The 19,511-nt window shown below is 43.3% G+C and overlaps 2 protein-coding genes across 4 annotated transcripts in view; both read right to left on the bottom strand.

Annotated features, from left to right (window-relative positions):
- The window catches only part of LOC126956755 (ubiquitin-conjugating enzyme E2 L3-like), a 1,010,865-nt gene that overhangs the window by 829,764 nt on the left and 161,590 nt on the right, over nucleotides 1–19,511 (bottom strand). The window lies entirely within an intron of this gene.
- The window catches only part of GRIA1 (glutamate ionotropic receptor AMPA type subunit 1), a 323,641-nt gene continuing 307,794 nt past the window's right edge, over nucleotides 3,665–19,511 (bottom strand). For all 3 annotated transcript variants that reach the window (XM_050793915.1, XM_050793914.1, XM_050793916.1), the window contains 2 exons: nucleotides 14,852–14,986; nucleotides 3,665–6,321 (listed from right to left, as the gene is read on the bottom strand). In XM_050793915.1, coding sequence (XP_050649872.1) covers nucleotides 6,121–6,321; nucleotides 14,852–14,986 — 336 coding nt within the window. In that variant the 3' untranslated portion in view covers nucleotides 3,665–6,120. The remainder of the gene's footprint in view (nucleotides 6,322–14,851; nucleotides 14,987–19,511) is intronic.

Genomic DNA, 19,511 nt, shown 5'->3' on the forward strand with positions numbered 1-19,511 from the left:
AGCTTCCATTTCCTCTTACGATGGTGATAAATCCCTGTCTCGCAGGATTGTTTTGAGGACAAAAAGATGTACTCGAAACCCTAGCTTCCTACCTGGTATGCAGTTAATGCTGAGTAAATGCTGGTTCCCATTCCTTGGTGTGCTATAAAAATGGCAAATAGCATTGAGGAAGAGGACTTAAGAGTTAGAGTCACCAGAGGACTCAGTGTGCCCAGGAAGATGCAGTTGATGGGCAGTGCCTTCCAGTGGACTTTGTTAAAAATGCAGGTGGTGTGATCTGGTGTCTATAATGGAAACAGCCAAGTAGTTTTCCGGTTTGGAAAATAACTGACCGTGTTGAAGGCTGACTCATTTGACTAGGTTGTTTTTTTCTCCTTTCCTGAGGAGGGACCTCTGTGATGATTATCTTATCTCTAATGTCTTGTATCTCTTCTTATCCCCAGCAGAATGTTATGTTATTACAAACACGCCTAAAGGGTAAAGGAGCATGTAGAGCTCAAGTTGGGGACTCTGTCTTTTCTTCCTCTGGTATCAGATAAATATAATGACATTTTGCTCTTTAGGACTATGGAGATTTGATATCTGGGGCTATCTTGCCCGGTCTAGGCTCTTACTCACTGGGACACCTGGATAGAGGAGATACTGTTCACAGGTGTAATACTGGCCTCTGGCTTTCACAAGAAACCCAGTTCCCTTGGCCCACAGACATTCGTACAACTCAGAATGTGCCCAGAGCAACAGGAAGGAGAAACCGCACTGAAAAAGTGACTGCCATCAGGTGACCTGGGCTCTGTAATTGGTCTGGCCACTAACAAATATTCCTAATATAGCACTTCATAATTTTCAAAGAAGTTTTCATGAATGCTTTCTTTGATCCCCAGGATGGCTGGATTGTAGTAGTTCTCAACCTTGGCTGCACATTGTAATCACTTGGGAGTTCAAAGCAAACAATAATAATTATTATTTAAAAAAACCTACTATGCCTGTGCTTCATTTCAGACCGACTAAATCTGGAGATATGTCTTGGACATTGGTGATTTTTTAAAACTTCCCTAGTTGATGCTAATGTGCAAGCAGGGTTGAGAATCATTGCCTTTGTCCCATTTCTTTGATGAGTAAAATAAGACTGAGGGCAGTACATTTTCTTGTCCAAGCTTGAAAGACAGAGCCAGGAGAAGCCAGGTATTGTAAACTCTAATCCACTGGCCTTCCCACCTTTTCTTCTTCTTCTTCTTTTTTTTTTTTTGTTTTGTTTCTGTTTTGAGATAGAATCTCACTCTGTTGCCCAGGCTGGAGTGCAGCAGTGCGATCTCAGCTCACTGCAACCTCCACCTCCCGGGTTCAAGCAATTCTCCTGCCTCAGCCTCCTGAGTAGCTAGGATTACAGGCATGTGCTACCATGCCTGGGTAATTTTTGTATTTTTTCAGTAGAAACAGGATTTCACCATGTTGACCAGGCTGGTCTTGAACTCCTGGTCTTAGGCGATCTGCACGCCTTGGCCTCCCAAAGTATGGGATTACAGGCATAAGCCACCACACCCAGCCAAGAACCTCACTTTTTTGGGACCTTTATCCCTATAGAAATTCTTTCTTAAATAGCATGTAAGCATTTGTTGTGGAACAAACTTGCTATTTTGTCTCTTATTCGAGGTAGGTTGATTTTTTGCTTTATTTCAGTGAAAGACATCCATGCCCGCTCCTGCAGGGCCTTGCTGGCTTCTTCTCAGTGCCCATCAGGGGGTTATTGACCAGAGGAGCTGAAGAGTAGGGATATAAAAGATTCAAGAAAAAGTCTTGGTGATCGTGACTTCCTTCCTCCCTCTTCCTCTCTCCTGTACACACACAGGACATCAAGTTAATAGTGAACTCTAGGGATCTGGAATGGAAGAAAATCAGAGGATATGCATTTCAACGTTCACACCTGTAACATCTCTCTGACAGGGGGCGCTGTTCTAAGTCCAGTGTTAACCTAATTTTACTATGGAGTTACTTTGACCACTAGTTGAACCTAAATCCATTGCCCTTGTAATGACCAGAACTGATCCTGAACTTGTCCAAACAGAAAAAGTTATCTCCATTTTCCTCATGAAAGCTCTGGGGACCCTCTTGTAGGCTGGATCAACCATTGCTAATGGAACCTGGTTTTTAGTCCCCTCCCTTACCTGCTTGCTACTCCTGAGCCTAGATCCATTGTAAAGGTGCTATAAGTGGCACCCTTCCCTCCTCTTTTCTTTTTGCAATCCTGTCTAGATTAATGATCTCTCCATGCCCTAAGAGCATGGACTGGCTTTCCAAAAAGAGTATCTGGTATGGGTTTCACCATTCCATTTTCAGTTACTTTGGCATAATAGGTAGGTAGAGAACTCACTTGGTATTTCCTGGCCATAGTTCGTCATGACCTGGTTAACAGTGAGGTGGGTAGTTAGGGTTGTAAAGGCTTGGATTTAGACAGACTTAGTTCAAATCCTGGTGCTGTCACTTACAGGTCTGTGAGCAAGTTATGTAATTTCTTTAAGTTTCAGATTCCTCATCTGAAAGGCCCTACTTTGAGGGCTTCTGTCATGATATAGAAGGTATGAAGTGTGCTTAACATAGTAAGTGCTCAATACATGGCAGCCTGTGCTATGATAGCCATTATGACCATTGTCCAAGCTATTTGACAGTAGGGCAACAGAAATCATTTTTCTCTGCAGTCAGCTGGTGTTAAGTGCTTTCTCACTCAGAGGTACCCTAGATGCTGCAAGGTGTATGCAAACAATGACTGTAGCTTCACACAAACCTGCCAGTTTCTCTCCTTTCTCCCAACCCTTTTCTATTGTAGTAGTTATTGTCCATGCTACTGTTTGAGCTTCTCTGTTCATTTATTTTAGACCTCTGGTCATTGTTAATATGCAGTGTTCCTTGGGAAAGAAAATACTTGAAGCTGTTCTTAATCATTGATATCTATGTATCAACAAATGTCAGATCCTTTACAGAAAGCCATTTTGCTTAAGGGGGAAAAAAAGCTTCTAGGCAAGAATGAAAGTTGTGGTGTCTGAGGACCAAAATTATCCTCTGGATAATCTAGACTTATAAGCATGGTCTAGATTTGGTTCTGGCTGTGACTTTGTGCACATCACAGCTATACCTCTACAGTTTGGGGATGTCTGGGAGATGTTCCATGTGAACCATCCAGTTCCCTAGAGGTACTGTGATGGCTCCAAGTCAAGCTCTGGTTTTTATGCAATTGGAATTATGGCTCCTAGAAGCCAAATACCACCGTTTGCCTTTTGTTGTTGTTGTGGTTATCCTATTTGGATGAATAACTCACAATGTTCTAGTTCAGCTGAAATGACTCGAGAGCTGTTTGTGAGTTAGAAACAGTGGTCACAGTTAAAAACCTACTAGTCTTAGGCTCTGCAATAAGGAAATAATCTCTAGAGCCCCGGCTTCAGAAATGGCACAAAAATGGAATGGACAAATATGAAAAGTAGATAATGGATCCACAGTGATTTAATATTCGGTGATATTTTCATTTTATGCAAATACCAAAAGAAAAAAAACCTGGCTATTTGAAAGAAAAACAGGAACCAAAAAAATATTTAGTGTTTGATCAAGCAAGAATCCTTTCACACATCTGCCAAGAGAGTTAAAACAAATATAGATGTTAAATAAAAGGCCCAGGTACCAAAGAGCAAAATTTAATGAAAGCCAGAACTGTTAAGTATGGATTCCTGTTGAGAAAAATGTCAATCTCTTTCAGAGTTTCCCCAATGCTCTATTTTTAAGAAAAGTGTAGTAAAAATACATAATACAAGTTAACTTTTTTCTTGCTTTTGTTTTCCTTTCATTTCTCCATTGATGAAAAAGCATATTTCGCCAGAGTCTTGGATCCCCTCATAGCATAGACCCTCATTTCTAGCACAAACAAGTCTCTCTTTATCCGCTCATGTTACTGGTGGGCTCAGTAGCTGGAGAGGCGTCTTACCAGGCCAAAGGCAAAAAGTCTTTGAAGCATGTTGATGTTAAAGGGTTATTTCCAACTCTTCCAAGATGCAGACACCTTAATGGTGGGTCACTTCGGATTCTGCAGTGGTAGTCTGAAGGCTGAGAAAAATCTTGTGCGAGGGCAGGGGCTGAGGGACATCAGATGGCAGTAGTGAAAAGCAATCATCCATCTTGAGGGTCTGGTTTCATGAACCATGCCCACATTGACACGCGAGAGACTGAACAACAACATTTGAGTCGAAAAAGGGAAGAGTTTGATTTTGGAAGGATTCTTTGCTATGGCTGATGACAGGAGAGTGGAGAGATATAGAGATGTTGTGGGTCCACTGAGAGAATCCACAGAAAAGCCAGTCAAGCTGCACCTACCCCTAGATAGGCTCCAAAACCTTTAGCATGTCAATTGCTAATGATAACCCCTAGCAGAGAAAATTGGATAGAAGTAGGGGGTAAGGGAACAAGCCAGAGTACGGTTATCAGTAAAAGCTAATGACACATGGCACGCACTGAATCATGCACCTAGGAGAGTGACTGCTGGAGAGCTGGAAGCCAGTTGCACCAAGAATGAGAGTTGGGATCTCCAAGAAAGCTATATGTCAGGGATTCTCACTTCCAACCAAAGTTGCACTCAGCCTGGGCTTCTCTCTATAAACCCTGCCACTTCACTAATCTTGCTTTAGTTCAGCTTTGTAGCCCTAATCATAGGTATATTGGAATACAACGTTCTTACGCTGTCTTAGCTGGGGGAAGGTCAGCCTCCTTGGGTTAGAACCTGGGATCGAAGGTCTTAAGGTGCCCTAAATGTCATTATCAACTTAATCCATCTCCCTATACGTCTTCAATTATTTCCTGGGGTATCTCACTTTCTAAAGATGACAGAGCATTATCTGGCCACATGCTAAAACAACACTTTATATTAACATAAAAACCCAAGTTCTTTGCATGAGCATAAACTTCATATGTGTTTTCTCAAACCTAGGATAGGGCACACCATGGAAAGCTCTATTTTGTATGAAATTTTGATGAAGCTTCCTCTTCCAAAATTATTCTGTCACCTTTCTTTCACACTTAGCTTGCATAGCATTGCTCCCCATGTCAGAGGCTCCATAGAAGAAGAGAATCTACTCCACAATGGGTTCCTGCTTAGGTACCAGGCAAAGAAAAAGTGAGAATCGTGGGCAATATCTCCCCTGGCTGTTATCTCTTCCCAAAATTCTGCTTGGTTTAGGAGGCCAAGTGCCTTCAGCTACCAGACTGCCATTGAGCCTGAGCACACCAGAAGGACATACTTCTCAGGGCCGAGGTTGACTCTGAAGAAATATACCATACCACCTATGGCCTGTGAAATGGCTCTTCCACATTAAAGGAACTGTTTTTCTGAGCAGCAGTAACTTGAGAAGTCCTTCTCTGACTGCACATCTGCCCCTGCCCTCTCCACCACCCTCATCCTGAGTTGCTTTTCACCTGTGTTCTCCACTAAATCAGTGCTTAAGCAGTGCCCCACTTGGGGAAGGCAGCCCACTTCTCCAACAATGTCTGTCCCCACCAAAGGCTTGGGGCCAAGGAGTGGAGGGTAACATGGAAAGCCCCCATGGAGAATTAGTTTGAAGGTTGCTTTTTTCCCTCTTGCTTGTAAAGTGGAACAAATATTGAATCTCCAATCTGAAAACTGAAGAGGGATAGGTAGGGAGTTGGGGATAAGAAGTAAGGAGAAGGAAAGGGCCTAACAGAACCTGCAAACCATGGATATTAGTAAGAAAAAAAATTGCACACACTAAGACACACTAACAACTGAATTAAAATAAAACAGTGCAGTTTCCTCATTAGTGTTCCAGTGACTCTACTGTCAGAGACACAGGATTCATTAGACAGGGTTACTCTCCCCTTATTGCAGTACAGTGTTATTTTTTCATCCTCACTTAGCAAACAGAAAAGGGTGAAAGAACATCAAAAAAAGGAAAGGGACAGAAAAATGGTTTTTCAATTCTTCAGGAAAACCTGTTGAATCATCCTTCTTGTGGTCGCAGTGGTTGGTGGTGGTTTCGTTTCATTTTGTTGTTGTTTTTGGCACTGAAGGGTTTGGGATGGGGCTGGGGAGCCCGAGCCTGCTCCCCAAGGGGTCTCCATCTGCTCCAGTTACAATCCTGTGGCTCCCAAGGGCATCCCTGAACTGTGGCTCATGCAAGGAATCGATTGCATGGACTTGGGGAAGTCATGGCTGACCACCCGACCATTCTCTCCACTGCCGCCGCTGCTGGCTCCTGCCCCACTGTTGCGGGGGAGGGTCGATGTCCGTATGGCTTCATTGATGGATTGCTGTGGGATCAAACAAAAACCCTTTTCAGGAGGACCGGGGGTTCTTCCCCGGGTCCTTGGCAATGACAGGCAATGGGAATGAATCAAGACTGGACTTCAAATATAACTCCAACTCTGCTTCCCCATCCACCCCCTCTTCTATTCTACAATGCTAATTCTGACTTCCCAGGAATTCAGAAAACTATCACTTGGCTCTGGACATGTCTGATCCCCTCTTTAGCCTCAAGTTCAATGTTCAGTAAGGTGTGTTAGATTGGGTAAGACAGAAGATCCTTTCTTATTCTTACATTCTGTGATTTCTAAAGGTGGAATATTTCCTTGGTATTATTGATTAATGTGTGATGTAGCAACACAACTAAGTGGAAAACCTTCTGGGAATGGGGTTTGGAAACTTGGATTCTAGTTCTGGTTATGACATCAACTAGTCATGTGACTGTACATATCTCCTTAGTATTCTAGAATTTTTAAACCTCCATGTCTATACCATATGATTATCTATGCACCTACACACTGTTATTAGCAAGAATGGTGCTACCACATGAAAAATGCCTTGAAATGTTAAAATAAATTGAGAGTGTGATATTGTTGGGTTAAAATGGAAAACTACCTCTGATTTACTTCAGAAAAAATTCTAGCCTACCTCTATAGCAGCATGTGTTAAGGGAATGTAGGACTCGTTTGAATAATACAATATGCAAAATGTAATTGGAAAGGAACATGTGCTAAAGAAAATGAGAATGCATTCCAAACATTATCATCTGTGCATCAACTGCTTCCCATCAGCATGTAGACCCTGTACTTCCAGACTGACATATCAGATCAGTGCCACTAAGTTTGTGACTTCTAGAATGTCGGAATTCTAGGTCTGAAAAGGACTCCAAGGATCACCCCGGAATCAGATGAGTTAAGTGGGATATTCAAGACCACAAAGTAGGTCTAGAACCATATCCTCTTAGACAAGAGGAAGTGTTCTGTTCAGAGTTCCTTTGGAGAAAGACCATTGATGGTAGGAAATCCAGACCCTTATCTTTTACTGTCCATCTCAAACTTTCCATTAATAAACAATCACAGAATTTTTGAGGTGGGGTTTGGTTTCTTGGTGGGAATCAGTATAAAGGAGACTTGTCAGTGGGACCAACCCTACCTCTTCTTCAGGGCACATTCTGTTCTCACCGTCTTCTTGAAGCCTTCCTAGACTACACCAACCTGCTGTAAGTGCTGTCCTCTCTCATCTTGTACTCATGCGGTATACATTCTTTTGTAATGGTTCTGCCTCCAGTGTATAAGTTTTGTCTTCCGTAAGAGAGCTTTCTGGAGGAGGGCAAGGGCCATGTCTTCTCAATCCTCAGCTATCCCACAGAGTATCCAGTAAGCAATTAGATGCATAATAGATGCTTTTGAATTTGTCTAAGAAGCACCAGCCACCTAGGATCCGTCTCAAAAAGTCTATGACTTTCTCTCTTACATATTGGCATGATTCTAGTGACCAGAGAAATCAGTCAACCTTCTGTGGCCAGACAGAGATAAACAGGGCAGTTTTGACCCATTTTTTCCCCCTGCTATCCTTGTATTACTGGCAGTTCTGACAATGTTTTAAAATGTTCTTTTTAAAATCCATGATTCAGACAGATTTGCCCCATATGATGTACCACCCACACTGGTTCTGTCTCCTCCTCAAACCCATGACTTGATTTATTTACATTCTCCCTTGGCTGTCTTCCATTGAAGAGAAAGTGTGACCTGGATTGCATTCTTCTAAGTCAAAGGCCAAATAAATACTACCTTGAAGCTACACCAGGGAAATGTAAAATGAAAATATGATAAATTAACAGTTACTTATCCTCATCTAAAAATTATTGAAGAGAAAATAACATTTTATTTTTATCTGTGGGAAATATGGAAACTTCTATAGATTAGCTTGGAATGTCTATCATTCATGTTTTTCCTCTGCCACACCCCTTTAATTAAGGAAAAAAACCCACTAAAGTTTACATAGATCACCTTGGTCTTTGTTCCTCATAAGGCTCACATATTTTCATAATATTCCATTGAAGTTGTTGGTACTTCATGAATTTGTCTTAAAAGACAAGATTGATAACCTAGTCAACATTGGTGCTTGCCGAAGTCTGAGACAATTTAGCCAGGCATGTAACTAAAAATCTCGAAGGTCACATCATTAGAGTTGGTATTCAAGGAAGCTGAGCACTTCTCAAAGGTCAATGACTCCATACCCTTATCATGGGTGGTTACTGCTTTCTTACTGGCTTCTTTTCAAATACATTTATGAAAGTCAGGAGAAATGATAAATGGAGTTCAAACTTTGCAGTGGAAAGCAATGCTTAATGTCAACTACATCACTAGTTCTGAAACTTGGTTGCACATTGGAACCATCCAGGGAGTTTTGGGGAAAAATCCCTGACACCTGAATCTTACCCTAGAGATGCTGGTGTGGTGTACAGCCTGGACATCTGGAGTTTTAAAAGCTCCCCAGATGATTCTAAAATGCAAGCAAAGTTGAACCACATGATCTAATTTGTCCCTTTTACTTTACAGAGAACCTGATGACAATGACTGACTTGTTTAAGATAACAGTTATATGTGACCTAGTGATAAGGTGAATGACCTTCTAAATGTGATTCTTTCTGCTCCCGCCTGCCCCCCTGTCGTGGCTAAGCTGTCATAAACTGCTGTCATTTCTCCCCTAGCCTTTGGGAATGTGGCTTTCCCTTATCCCTCCTTGACATGCCAGCCATTCTTAAAGTTCATCCTTGAGGGTGGTGGTGGTGTTTTTGGAACTGATATTCAGAGACAAAGGGATGAGTAAAAAAATCCAACTTGAAGACCCCTAAATTGACCCTTCAGAACCTCATTTCCCTAACAGTGATTGCATCCTAACTTCTCAGCCACTTGCTTTTCTAAGAAGAGTGTGCTCAGCCTCTGCACATCATAGAATATCCTAATCAAAGCTTAAACTTCAGTAATGTCCTTGCTCAGGCATGCGTGCAAAGCACCAGTGACCACCTGCTGTGGAGGATGCTCCCCTTGAGTTATCAAGTCTCTCAGCTGTTCATTAATTCCAGGAAAATGTGCAAGCCCTCAATTGCCGTAGCTTAAACATGCCCCGTGTTAGCACAGCCATATATAATCTTGAAAGGTCAGCATCTCTCGTGGGGGTGAGAGAGGCTGGGGATTATTTTCCTTTGGGAGTGAGGTGGTGAATAATACTTTGCTGCCCTTAATATCAGCTAAGGATTCAGGTGCCAGTCTGCCCAGGCAGAGAGGAGGGGCAGAGGACCTGAGATTTTATTCAATTTGCAATGTATCTTAGGTTATGTATTTTCTGCTACTACATGACAATTTAAATTAGACCGAAATATTGTGAGCTGCCTGAAGTCCCTCTTTGAGTCTCCTACTCTCACATACCACCCTTTTCCTTCAGTCTTTCTGTGTTCCAGTCTCCTTGGCCTTCTTCCCCTTTCTGGGCAAGAGTTCACATCTTTGGGTCTCTGACACTTGTGTATCACTGGCAATTCTTTTTTCCCGGTTAATTCTTCTCATGCTTTGAGTCTGTTAAATATCACTTTCTCAGGGAAGCTGCTCTGACTGCCCCATTCTTTTATCAGGACTGGCCTCTGCTCTATACTTGACAGCACTGGACATTTTTTTCACTAACACTCATTGAACATGTAAGTGTTTGCTTATGTGCTGTCTTCCCTATCAAACTCTCAGCTTCTTGAGAAAAGAAGCTGTGTCTGTTTTGTTCTTGACCTAATCGCCAGCGCCGAGTCTTGCCCAGCATGCGGTGGTGCTCAGTGTGTCTTTGTGGAAGGAATACCTGTAGGGTGCCTTCCCACTATCTCTGTGACACTTGTCCTGCTCATCACATGTCAAAGGGGAAAGAGACTCATCAACACCCAGCAAGGGTTTAAATACTACAGTCAGTCAGATGAGGGGAACTGAATGGTAGAGCTACATTTTATTTGTCTTTGTGAGCAGCACTGCGGCTGGGACTGGAAGAGCACAGAATAGGTGCTCAAAAATGATCTGCTGCCATGTGGTTGAAGCAGGACAGAGAGATTTAAGAAAAGTGGCTTGGCTGATACCAAAAGCCCGGGCTTTGTGGAGACCATGTTGGAGGTCTAATTCCTGGTTTTTCAGTTCCTTGCTTGTGTGACCTAGCCAGGAAAAGTTACTTAGTTTCTTTGAACCTTTATTTCATCTGTAGGATTATAAGAACAACCTATTACATGGTTAATGAAAATGTGTAGAAATCACTTTGAACATAAAAGTTACTGAAAAATCATCTTTCCTTCTTCTCTTCCTTTCGTCTCTCTCTCTCTCTCTCTCCCACCCTTCTTTCTCCTTTCTGCCCCCCTTCCTCTTGTTCTTTCATCCACGAAGAGTGACGAAGATGTTTTTAAGCACGTTTGAGACACATGAGAGGATAGCCCTGAACGAGTTTAGGGTCTTAAGGCCTTAAGAGTGGGCCAAGGGTGGGGCGTGGTGGCTCACAATTGTGGTCCCAACACTTTGGGAAGCCAAGGTGGTGGATCACGAGGTCAGGAGATCAAGACCATCATGGCTAACATGGTGAAACCCCTTTTTTAGTAAAAATACAAAAAATTAGCCAGGTGTGGTAGCACACACCTGTAATCGCAGCTACAGGGGAGGCTGAGCTAGGAGAATCACTTGAACCCGGGAGGTGGAGGTTGCAGCGAGCCAAGATTGCACCACTGAACTCCAGCCTGGACAACAGAGTGAGACTCTGTCTCAAAAAAAAAAAAAAAAAAAAAAAAAAAAAAAAAAAAAAAGTGGGCCAAATACTGTGATAATGGAAATGAATGAGAGGGAAAGCTCTCATCAAATGCCCTTGGCATCATCAATTTGGGTCTCTCTGTAAGGTTGGGGACTCTACTTCTGAAAAAAACTAATTGCTTTTGGAGAAGGCTAAGCACAGAATAATAAAGAGAACTGCAAAGCTGAAAAGTCTGAGAGGCAAGTTGAATGCATTTGTCTTATCTCTTTGGATAAGAGAGGAGTTGATGGAGCGTCAACAATTAAGGGCTGGGTTGATTAATAAAGAAAGTATCTTTTCTGCAGTTGGAAGATGGAAAATTCTATTAGGAGCCTCAGTGAGTCGGGTGAAAGTCACGCCAATCAATGGAATTAATTCTAGAAGATTGTGGCAGAAGACATTGTATTAATGATTCCAAGAGACCCTGATGTTGGCTTCTGAAAAATTTAACATCTTCATTGTAAAGGAAAGGGTGAGAATGTCCCCAAGAAGCTATGCCATGACTCAGTGGGCTCTTTGAAAGATTCTCATTTTAATCTAAATAGTGTGACTTCAGTGAAGGTCAACATGGTCCCTGTTTTAAGAGGATCCCAGACTTTAGCCACTCTGGTACCACTACCTGCCACTGGTTATGATTACTGGGATTCATTGTAATCCAGAGAAAGGGCTGGATATCCAGGAGCTTTCCTGCTTGGTGGATGACTGGTCTCATCACAGTTCATGAGCACAAACATGGGGCCAAAACTGACCCTTGGATGAAATTGTTTGTAATTCCTAGACTGTGTGGTTTTGATGGCAATACTTGCTTTAACTAAGAGCAGCTCCCTCCCATGCTCTGCCTCATCCTTTAAGAGATTTTCTCCTTTGGATACAATTATGCATTAATTTTACTAATACTTACCCTCAGTGTGTGGGATGTCCAGAAAAATCAGACACAACTTAAGGAACTCACAATCTATACAGCTTAAGAACCCTAGCTCATGTAGACAGGGACAATAAAAGGAAAGTTTTAAGGAGGATGTATCTGGCCACTAGTAACAACTATTATTTGAAATACTAGTTATCATTGTCGTTATTATTTACTGAAGGCTTACTGTGGCCCAGGAATTTTGCCAAGCTCTTTATATCCATTATTTCATGCAATCTTTATAACAATTGTATGACGTATGTACTACCACTGCCTCCATTTTATAGAAAATGAGGATCAGAGGCCGGGTGCAGTGGCTCACGCCTGTAATCCCAGCACTTTGGGAGACCAAGGTGGGTGGATTATCTGAGGTCAGGAATTTGAGACCAGCCTGGCCAACATGGTGAAACCCCGTCTCTACTAAAAATACAAAAATTCGCCAGGCATGGTGACACATGCCTGTAATCCCAGCTACTCAGGAGGTTGAGGCAGGAGAATTGCTTGAGCCTGGGAGGTGGAGGTTGCAGTGAGCCAAGATCATGCCACTACACTCCAGCCTGGCCAACAGAGTGAGATTCTGTCTCAAAAAAAAAAAAAAAAAAAAAAAAAAGAAGAAGGAAAATGAGGATCAGAGAGTTACTAAAACCTGTGTAAGATGACACAGTTAACAGATGGAGCAGACAGAATTTATGCCCAGACATTCATTCTCCAGAGCTTCTACTCTAGATGATGATGCTATACTGTGTCTTAGACAAGCAGTGAGGAAAAAGGAACTCCTATAATCTGTACTGGGCCAACTCTGGGCCTCTGGTTTGAGTCATGGTCTATTGTGAAGGTTTTGAGGGATGGTACAGGTTGTAGCTCCCCTAGTTCTTGTCCTGTTCCCCTTTTTTGCCCCTGGAGTGACCTTTCCTCATTTTGGAGGGTAAGGTAGGAGAGTCTTTAGTCCTATGTTTTGAATGGAATGGTCAAAGAGCTTTGAGTAGGTTCTAGGAGTTCTTGTTTGTTCAGCCAAGCTCCTTGGAGGCCTACACTGGGTTTAGAGTCTGAAGCCCATGCCTTTGTAGTTCTTGTCATTTGAGAGGACCTGAGAGGGACCTGGAGATGGATGAGCTGGTCAAGAGAAGGACTGGGGTGTTCCTAGGTCCCTGGTGAAATGTCATTGAATTTCCATTCCTTAATTGTTCCTTGTTGTGTCTTGGAGAAGTTGCCTTTTAAATGGACTCTATGAAACAGAAGACAGGGTGAGGGATTGACCCATAAAAAGGCACATGAGTGGGAACACGAGGTGGGGGCGAAGGTATGGAGTATGTGAGGAGAGCAGATTGCTAGGATGTGAGTGGGGTAGGTAGGCTGACAGGGAAATGCTGAATACCAGGACAGAAGGCCCCTAGCTCCTCATGCACAGAACTAAATAGAGAATTTCTAAACAGAAGGAGCAAATGCCCAGAGATGTCTTCTCCAAGGGCGACCCCAGAGGTATGTGTAGGATTGAGGGTCCAAGGCAGGGAGACGCTGGGCAGGAGGCTATGTTTGGATCCAAAAGTGGGCTTACTGAGCTTGGAGCCAAATGTCTGTTGAAAAGTGGGCTTCTTAGGGTACATTCTCATAAGGCAAATTCTACCAAGGGATCTTGTTAGTCTTGTCAAATCAAGATAACAGTATAGGTCAACATATCACCATGGGTACATTGCCCAGAGGGACTGCACTTCTCTTCTCTTCTCTATCTAGATCCCACCTGTCCTTCTTAATATTGGCATCTTCCTGGAAGCCTTCTTCAATCTTTCTTCTCTAAATTCCTATAGGCCTTCCTATCTATGCCATAGCTTGCCTCACTGAGTAATTATATTGTGCCCATTCTTTGTGGAAGGTGAAAGGTGCTGAAGATCATAGAATGCACCTCCCTCCTCTCTGAGTCCTCATGATGCCTTGCTCATGGTATTGTTCACATGATTAACTTCCATAAATAATTTCTTACTGAAGCTAAATGTTGAGGGGCTTTGAAGATCATTTAATCCAAACTCCTTTTTGATGCTTGAATCCATATCCTTGTCAAGAGTTATTCATCCTTTACTTGTATACCTTCAGTGATGTTGAAACTTGCTACTTTTTGGGATAGTCTAGCCTTTCTTTAGACAGCTCTTTCAGAAGAGTAAATTTAGTGTATCGTGTTAACATTTATCCTCTATCACCTTTAGTCATCTGTTCTTGTTGTATACTTTGGGACTCCATAGAACTAGCCTGTTTTCTTTTTCCACTTGGAAAGTATTGGTATTTTACAGACTACTCTTAAATCCTACACAATTCTCTTCTCCAGTTCCCTTTAGCTACATTTGATGTGGTTTGGGGTCATCTCACTAATCTGCTTACCTTTCTCTGCACATGGTCCTCTTTGTCAATGTCTATCTCTTAGAGTGGAGCCTAAGAAAAGACCCAATTCACCAGGGTATGACAAGGTCAGCACAGAGTAGAGGGTAGACATCCTTTCCTCTCTTTTGCAGCCACACTTCTGTTGCAACTTCAGAGAGAATGAGCCTTGGTAGCCATCACTCTTGCCTCTCGCTGTGCTGCCTGTCCATGTAAACTGCTAACTTTCAATGTCACTGACCCCTCTCTGGCAAATGCAGTTGTTTTCTTGGACCTTGTGTCTGGCCCGACACACCCCATCTTCCTTCCTTTCTCACGGCTGCCTTTGTCCCTGTCACCTTCCTCCTAACAGCTTCCTGCTTCCTGTCTTGTGCTGACCTCAACCACCTGTCATTCCCCACCCTTTCTAGAAAAGGGACTCCCAGGAAACCCAGCTGCATCACAGAACAGGTTAGGAAAAAGGCCCGGGAAGACGATGCCACCTTCATCCGCTTGGATTCACTACGGGATTTGTAGCAGAACTCGATTAAGGCAACCAGCATGGCTAGTCCAAGTCCTCCGATCAGGATGTAGAACACTCCCGCCACATTGCTGAGGCTCAGAGCGCTTGTCTTGTCCTAAGAAGAGGAGGAGGGAAAGGAAGGGGAGGGGGAAGAATAAAGTGAGTCAAGAGACTAAGGACCATCCAAGCAGCAGCATATTTACACACATACACTCAACCCCACACCCTCTTTAACATTTGCAAAGGCTGGATAGGCTATTTATTCATTGACCAAGTGTTAAACATTCCCCAGGAAAAAAGTGTGTGTCTATGTGTATTTATAAATTTTCCAAGCCTCCCTGATTATGTTGAATTTGTAATTACAATTCCCCACTCCTCAATGCCTTTTCTAGGGTGAGAGACATCACAAGAAATTTAGGGCAGCTTCTACCAAAATTTGCACCTTTGAGCTTACCCCATTCTTTCAGAAAACCATGTCCCTTCCTTTTCAGCTTGATTCCTGCCTCCCCCCACCGCATTTTCTCTGTTGCTTGGTAATGCATTGGCCTCGCTCATTGTTTATGTCTGTGAGCATTTTTCTGAGAGTTGGTACTTACAATGAACTTTCCTCTAGATGTGCATTCGATTTCAATTTAATAAGACAGTTATTGTATGTATAATAAAGACCAACTGATATATATGTTAACTTACTGCTCTGAGTGCCGATTTAGGGGGAAGAAAAACTAGGGGGCTTAGAATAGTAAAAAGGCACGGAGAGAAAAATGGCTCTTTTAAATCTTAATAATTATGCTTAATTGACACCATTTTTCCTGTTGGAGGTGCTTGCTAAAAACACTGGAGGCAGACCCAGGTGGCTGAATTTAGAAATCTCTGTTGCCTGCGATAAAAGATCTTACACTGGTTTGGGAAGAGCAGGGTCACGAAAAGAGTGCTTCATTCCTAGGAGTCTGAAGACAAGTACTCATGTCTAGTAGGAGGTGGCCAGAGCTCACCCTGTGGAGCCAGAAGAAGGCCACTGGTCTGCTGAGATCATCCCTGAGTTCTGTCACCTCCAGTGGGGTTCAAAAGTGAAAGTCTGAGGGACAACACTTTCCCAAGTGGTGAGAACAATCAAACACAACTGATGGTCATGGTGAGAGGTAATGACGCAGGAAGCAGGGCGAGTTGCTCAGTCAAACTCTTGACACAGGCAGAGGAACATTTTTAACTTTTAGAATACTCATTCCTAGATGTCATGGCAGCTCTAACACCTTTGTTTATATTGTTTGTTCATGTACAATAAATGTCTCATTGAATTAAAATGAAATGCATGCCTCAGTTGGCACAGGTACACACCATCGTTGGCTAGTTGGTGGCACTGGATAGGATATGGCCTTTATACCTCTCCATGTGTTCCTTTTCAGGTGGGGATGTAGGTGTGCCATGCAAGGGGTGGCCTGTGTTGCCCTAGAGACTTCGACTGACATTTGCCTATTAGAATCTGGGCATATGGAAAGGAATCGCTTATTGACCAATAAGTCAGTGACCTCTGCCCTGGTTCTAGTTGGTGCATTGTACAGGATTCAGCAGGACTGAGCTTGGGGACTGTAGCTGGCAAATAGCAGCATCCCTTCCCTTCCAGTAGCAGCTTTGGCCAGCAGAGCTGTAGGATTATCTGAAGCATGCCCCCTTGGTGGCTTCCTGTATCGCTAAAGCAGATGGCTCTTGAATATAGGTTACACTTGGCAAGGCACAGCCTGGCTTTGGAAGCAGTAGAAATGATTATTCAAAGGACTCAAAGGGGCAAAATTTCTCCAGCTCTGCTGTAATGACCTGATAAGGGTAATGTGCAAAAAATGAGTTCAGTGCTTGGTTCAAGAGTTGGCTGAACAAGTAAATTCCCACTTCACATGATTTTTAGAACACTCAAAATGTCTCCCTGTTTGCTGTTCAGAAGTCATGTATTTCTTCCTCTGGAGAGTAATGCTTTAGAGTCCTTGGGGGACTTACAGTTCACAGAAGTTCCTATAAAACTCTTCTGTTAAACAGGGGTAAGGGTGGGGTTAGGAGGCATGTATTATCTGCTCAAACCTTAGTAAAGAATGGTGGACAGTGGAGCTCAGAAGGAGTAGGTACAGGGACAGGCCTGAGGGCAGGTGGAAAACAAGAAAGCTGGAGGCTGCTGACTTCATGAGCTGATCTGTGTTTCCATACCCAAAGCACACCTTGCCCCTTTGGTCACCAAGCTGTTTTCTTCTTGAGGTTTACCTGGTTGTGGATGGCCTCCAAGGACAAGGGAGTGATGGGCATCTTTTTCTGTTATTATCTTCAAAAGACCCTAAGAGGGTATCTGCCTCCCTGACTTACAAGGAGGAGCATTCACTTCCAGTATATCTAGGAAGGAAGTGGGGTGAGATCTTCATATGGATGTGGGGTGGAAAGGCATGTTCTATATAAGCAAAGAAGGAGGGTCTAATGACTGATTATGTCTGGAGGTGAAGAGCATCCTTCACTTTAGAAGAAGGTCTCTGGCCCAGGGAGATGGCAATGTGTGTGACGGGGGATACATCCTTTACAAAGAGGACAGCTAGATGGTATAGGAACTGCCACCTTTTGCAGGATGCACAATGTCATTTATCGCTATTTATGCTGACACAGCTCTGTAGTAGAGGAATCAGGAAAGACCTCTGGAATCAAGGGAGAACCTGGGCCCAATTGCCACCAATATCACAGGTAACACAACCACCTAAATTCAGATTTATTTAATAGGATGTGGGATGAAGGACTGGTGTTGGTGTAGTCTTAGTCCACATAGCTGAGGAGTTTCCATTTACACAAGATGTTCTGATTCCCCTTAAGCTTGTCATTAGCTTTTTGATAAGATCTTTCTAAGGAGGCCTGAGGCCATGGTCTTCTGTTTAGTTGCCTTTACTGACTTTCTTTGTCTCACACTGTGGGAATAAAATGGGACATCCTGGGGCAGGGACAAAAATCCCTTTTATTTGAGGACCACAGCTCTGGTTCCTCTGTTCCACAGCATCCATAAAAGAGGCAGCTTCCTCATGGATCTGCGTACAAACAGCTACTCACATTTCACAGCAACACACTTCCTAGCTGTGATCAGGGACAGGGGAGAGATGGAGTTTAAGTCTTCTGAGCACCCCTCAGGGCACCCCGTTCTCCTATTCCATAGCAGCTGCACACCCCAAAAGCTAGGCAGCTTGTCAGTGGGGGTGGAAAAGTCACAACTCATCTCCCGCCAAGAGTGGGGAAAGAGAGTGACAGTACCAAGAAGAGTGACAGGTGAAAAGAAAAATAAAACTCTTGTCTTGCAGAATCGCTGGGCTTGTTGCTATGGTGATGAATGGTGACGAGTGGTGATGAGACCCCCCCCACTCATCTGTTCTCCTTAACCTGTTGTCTTGATTTGCTGTCTCCCTCATATAGAAAGGAGATTTCACCCCCATATTTCTCCTTGTTCTTCCCACATATTGGGGGACTGTCTCAGTCTCCCTCTGTGCTTCTGAGTCAACGTCCCTTCCAAGAATGTAGGACTGATTCATGAGGAGGTCTGAGCTAGGCCTAAGGCAGAAAGACTCGAAGCTTTCTTTATGGAATAAGCAGAAAGCTCTAGGGAGAAGCCCAGGCTTTTGGTTGTCAGACCAGTCCCTTCCACTGAGACTGGTGCTGCCTGCCATCAAGACCTGCTAACTCTGGACCAAGCTTCAGTTTATCCAAATGCTTCCATTCCTTCTTATCTTCTTGGAGAAAGTTTAAACTCGTACAAAGCAAAAGTACAGTTTTCTTCTCTCTATATCCTACCGAAATTCCATACAATTTTCTGTTATGCTTACATCTGGATTTTTAGGGGCAGCCTACATGCCCTCCACATGCTGAATCTGTAATCTGACTTAGCCTTTTGGGGCCACAAAGCAAGGTCCACCCATTAGCCTTTCTGCTACAGTAGGCTTTCTCTTGGGCTTTTTCAAAACTGTATTTTTGGCTTAAGGACCATTTCCCTGAGCAGTTGACTATTTCCTGGGAGTGAAGGCTGAGTGGTTGGCTAGGCTCACTCATTAGCTAAGACCAAAGTGAGAAAATTATGGGGAGGTGGATTTGGTTCAACTAAAGGAGGAGCTTTTAAATAAACAGAGCTGTCCAAAGGTGGAATGCACTGCCATAGGAAGTGGTGAGTTCCTCAAACATGAACACATTCAGGAAGATGATGACGAGGTCATCTAAGGAATTCAAGCACTGAACACAGAACTGGACCAAATGACCTTTGACACTTGTCCCCACTCCCAAAACATTTGAGGCACCTAAGAAGTTTCTAGAGGGTCTGGGATTATGCCTTTTAAAATTCTCCCTAGAGACTAATACCTTTAGGGAATGCATAAAAGGAGCTCATGTTAATTGGTAACGTCTGCTGTTCCATTTCCAATCTAGGCCAGTTCCCTAGCCTGCATATTTTCCCCAAGAGCAACACAGGATGGGAATTGGCCCATTGTTCTAATAATTGGCAAGGCAAATAATCTGAAAGTGATGGTTGTGGGGGTGGCTCTTCTCAGCAGTGTGTGCTCAGGGACCGGCTGCTGTACAATGCACCGCAGAACATCCTGACTCAAAACAAAATTGCATTAAGGAGATGACGTGGCTTGTGG

This window comes from Macaca thibetana, chromosome 6 (genome assembly GCF_024542745.1).
Source record: "Macaca thibetana thibetana isolate TM-01 chromosome 6, ASM2454274v1, whole genome shotgun sequence".
NCBI classification, from domain to species: domain Eukaryota; kingdom Metazoa; phylum Chordata; class Mammalia; order Primates; family Cercopithecidae; genus Macaca; species Macaca thibetana.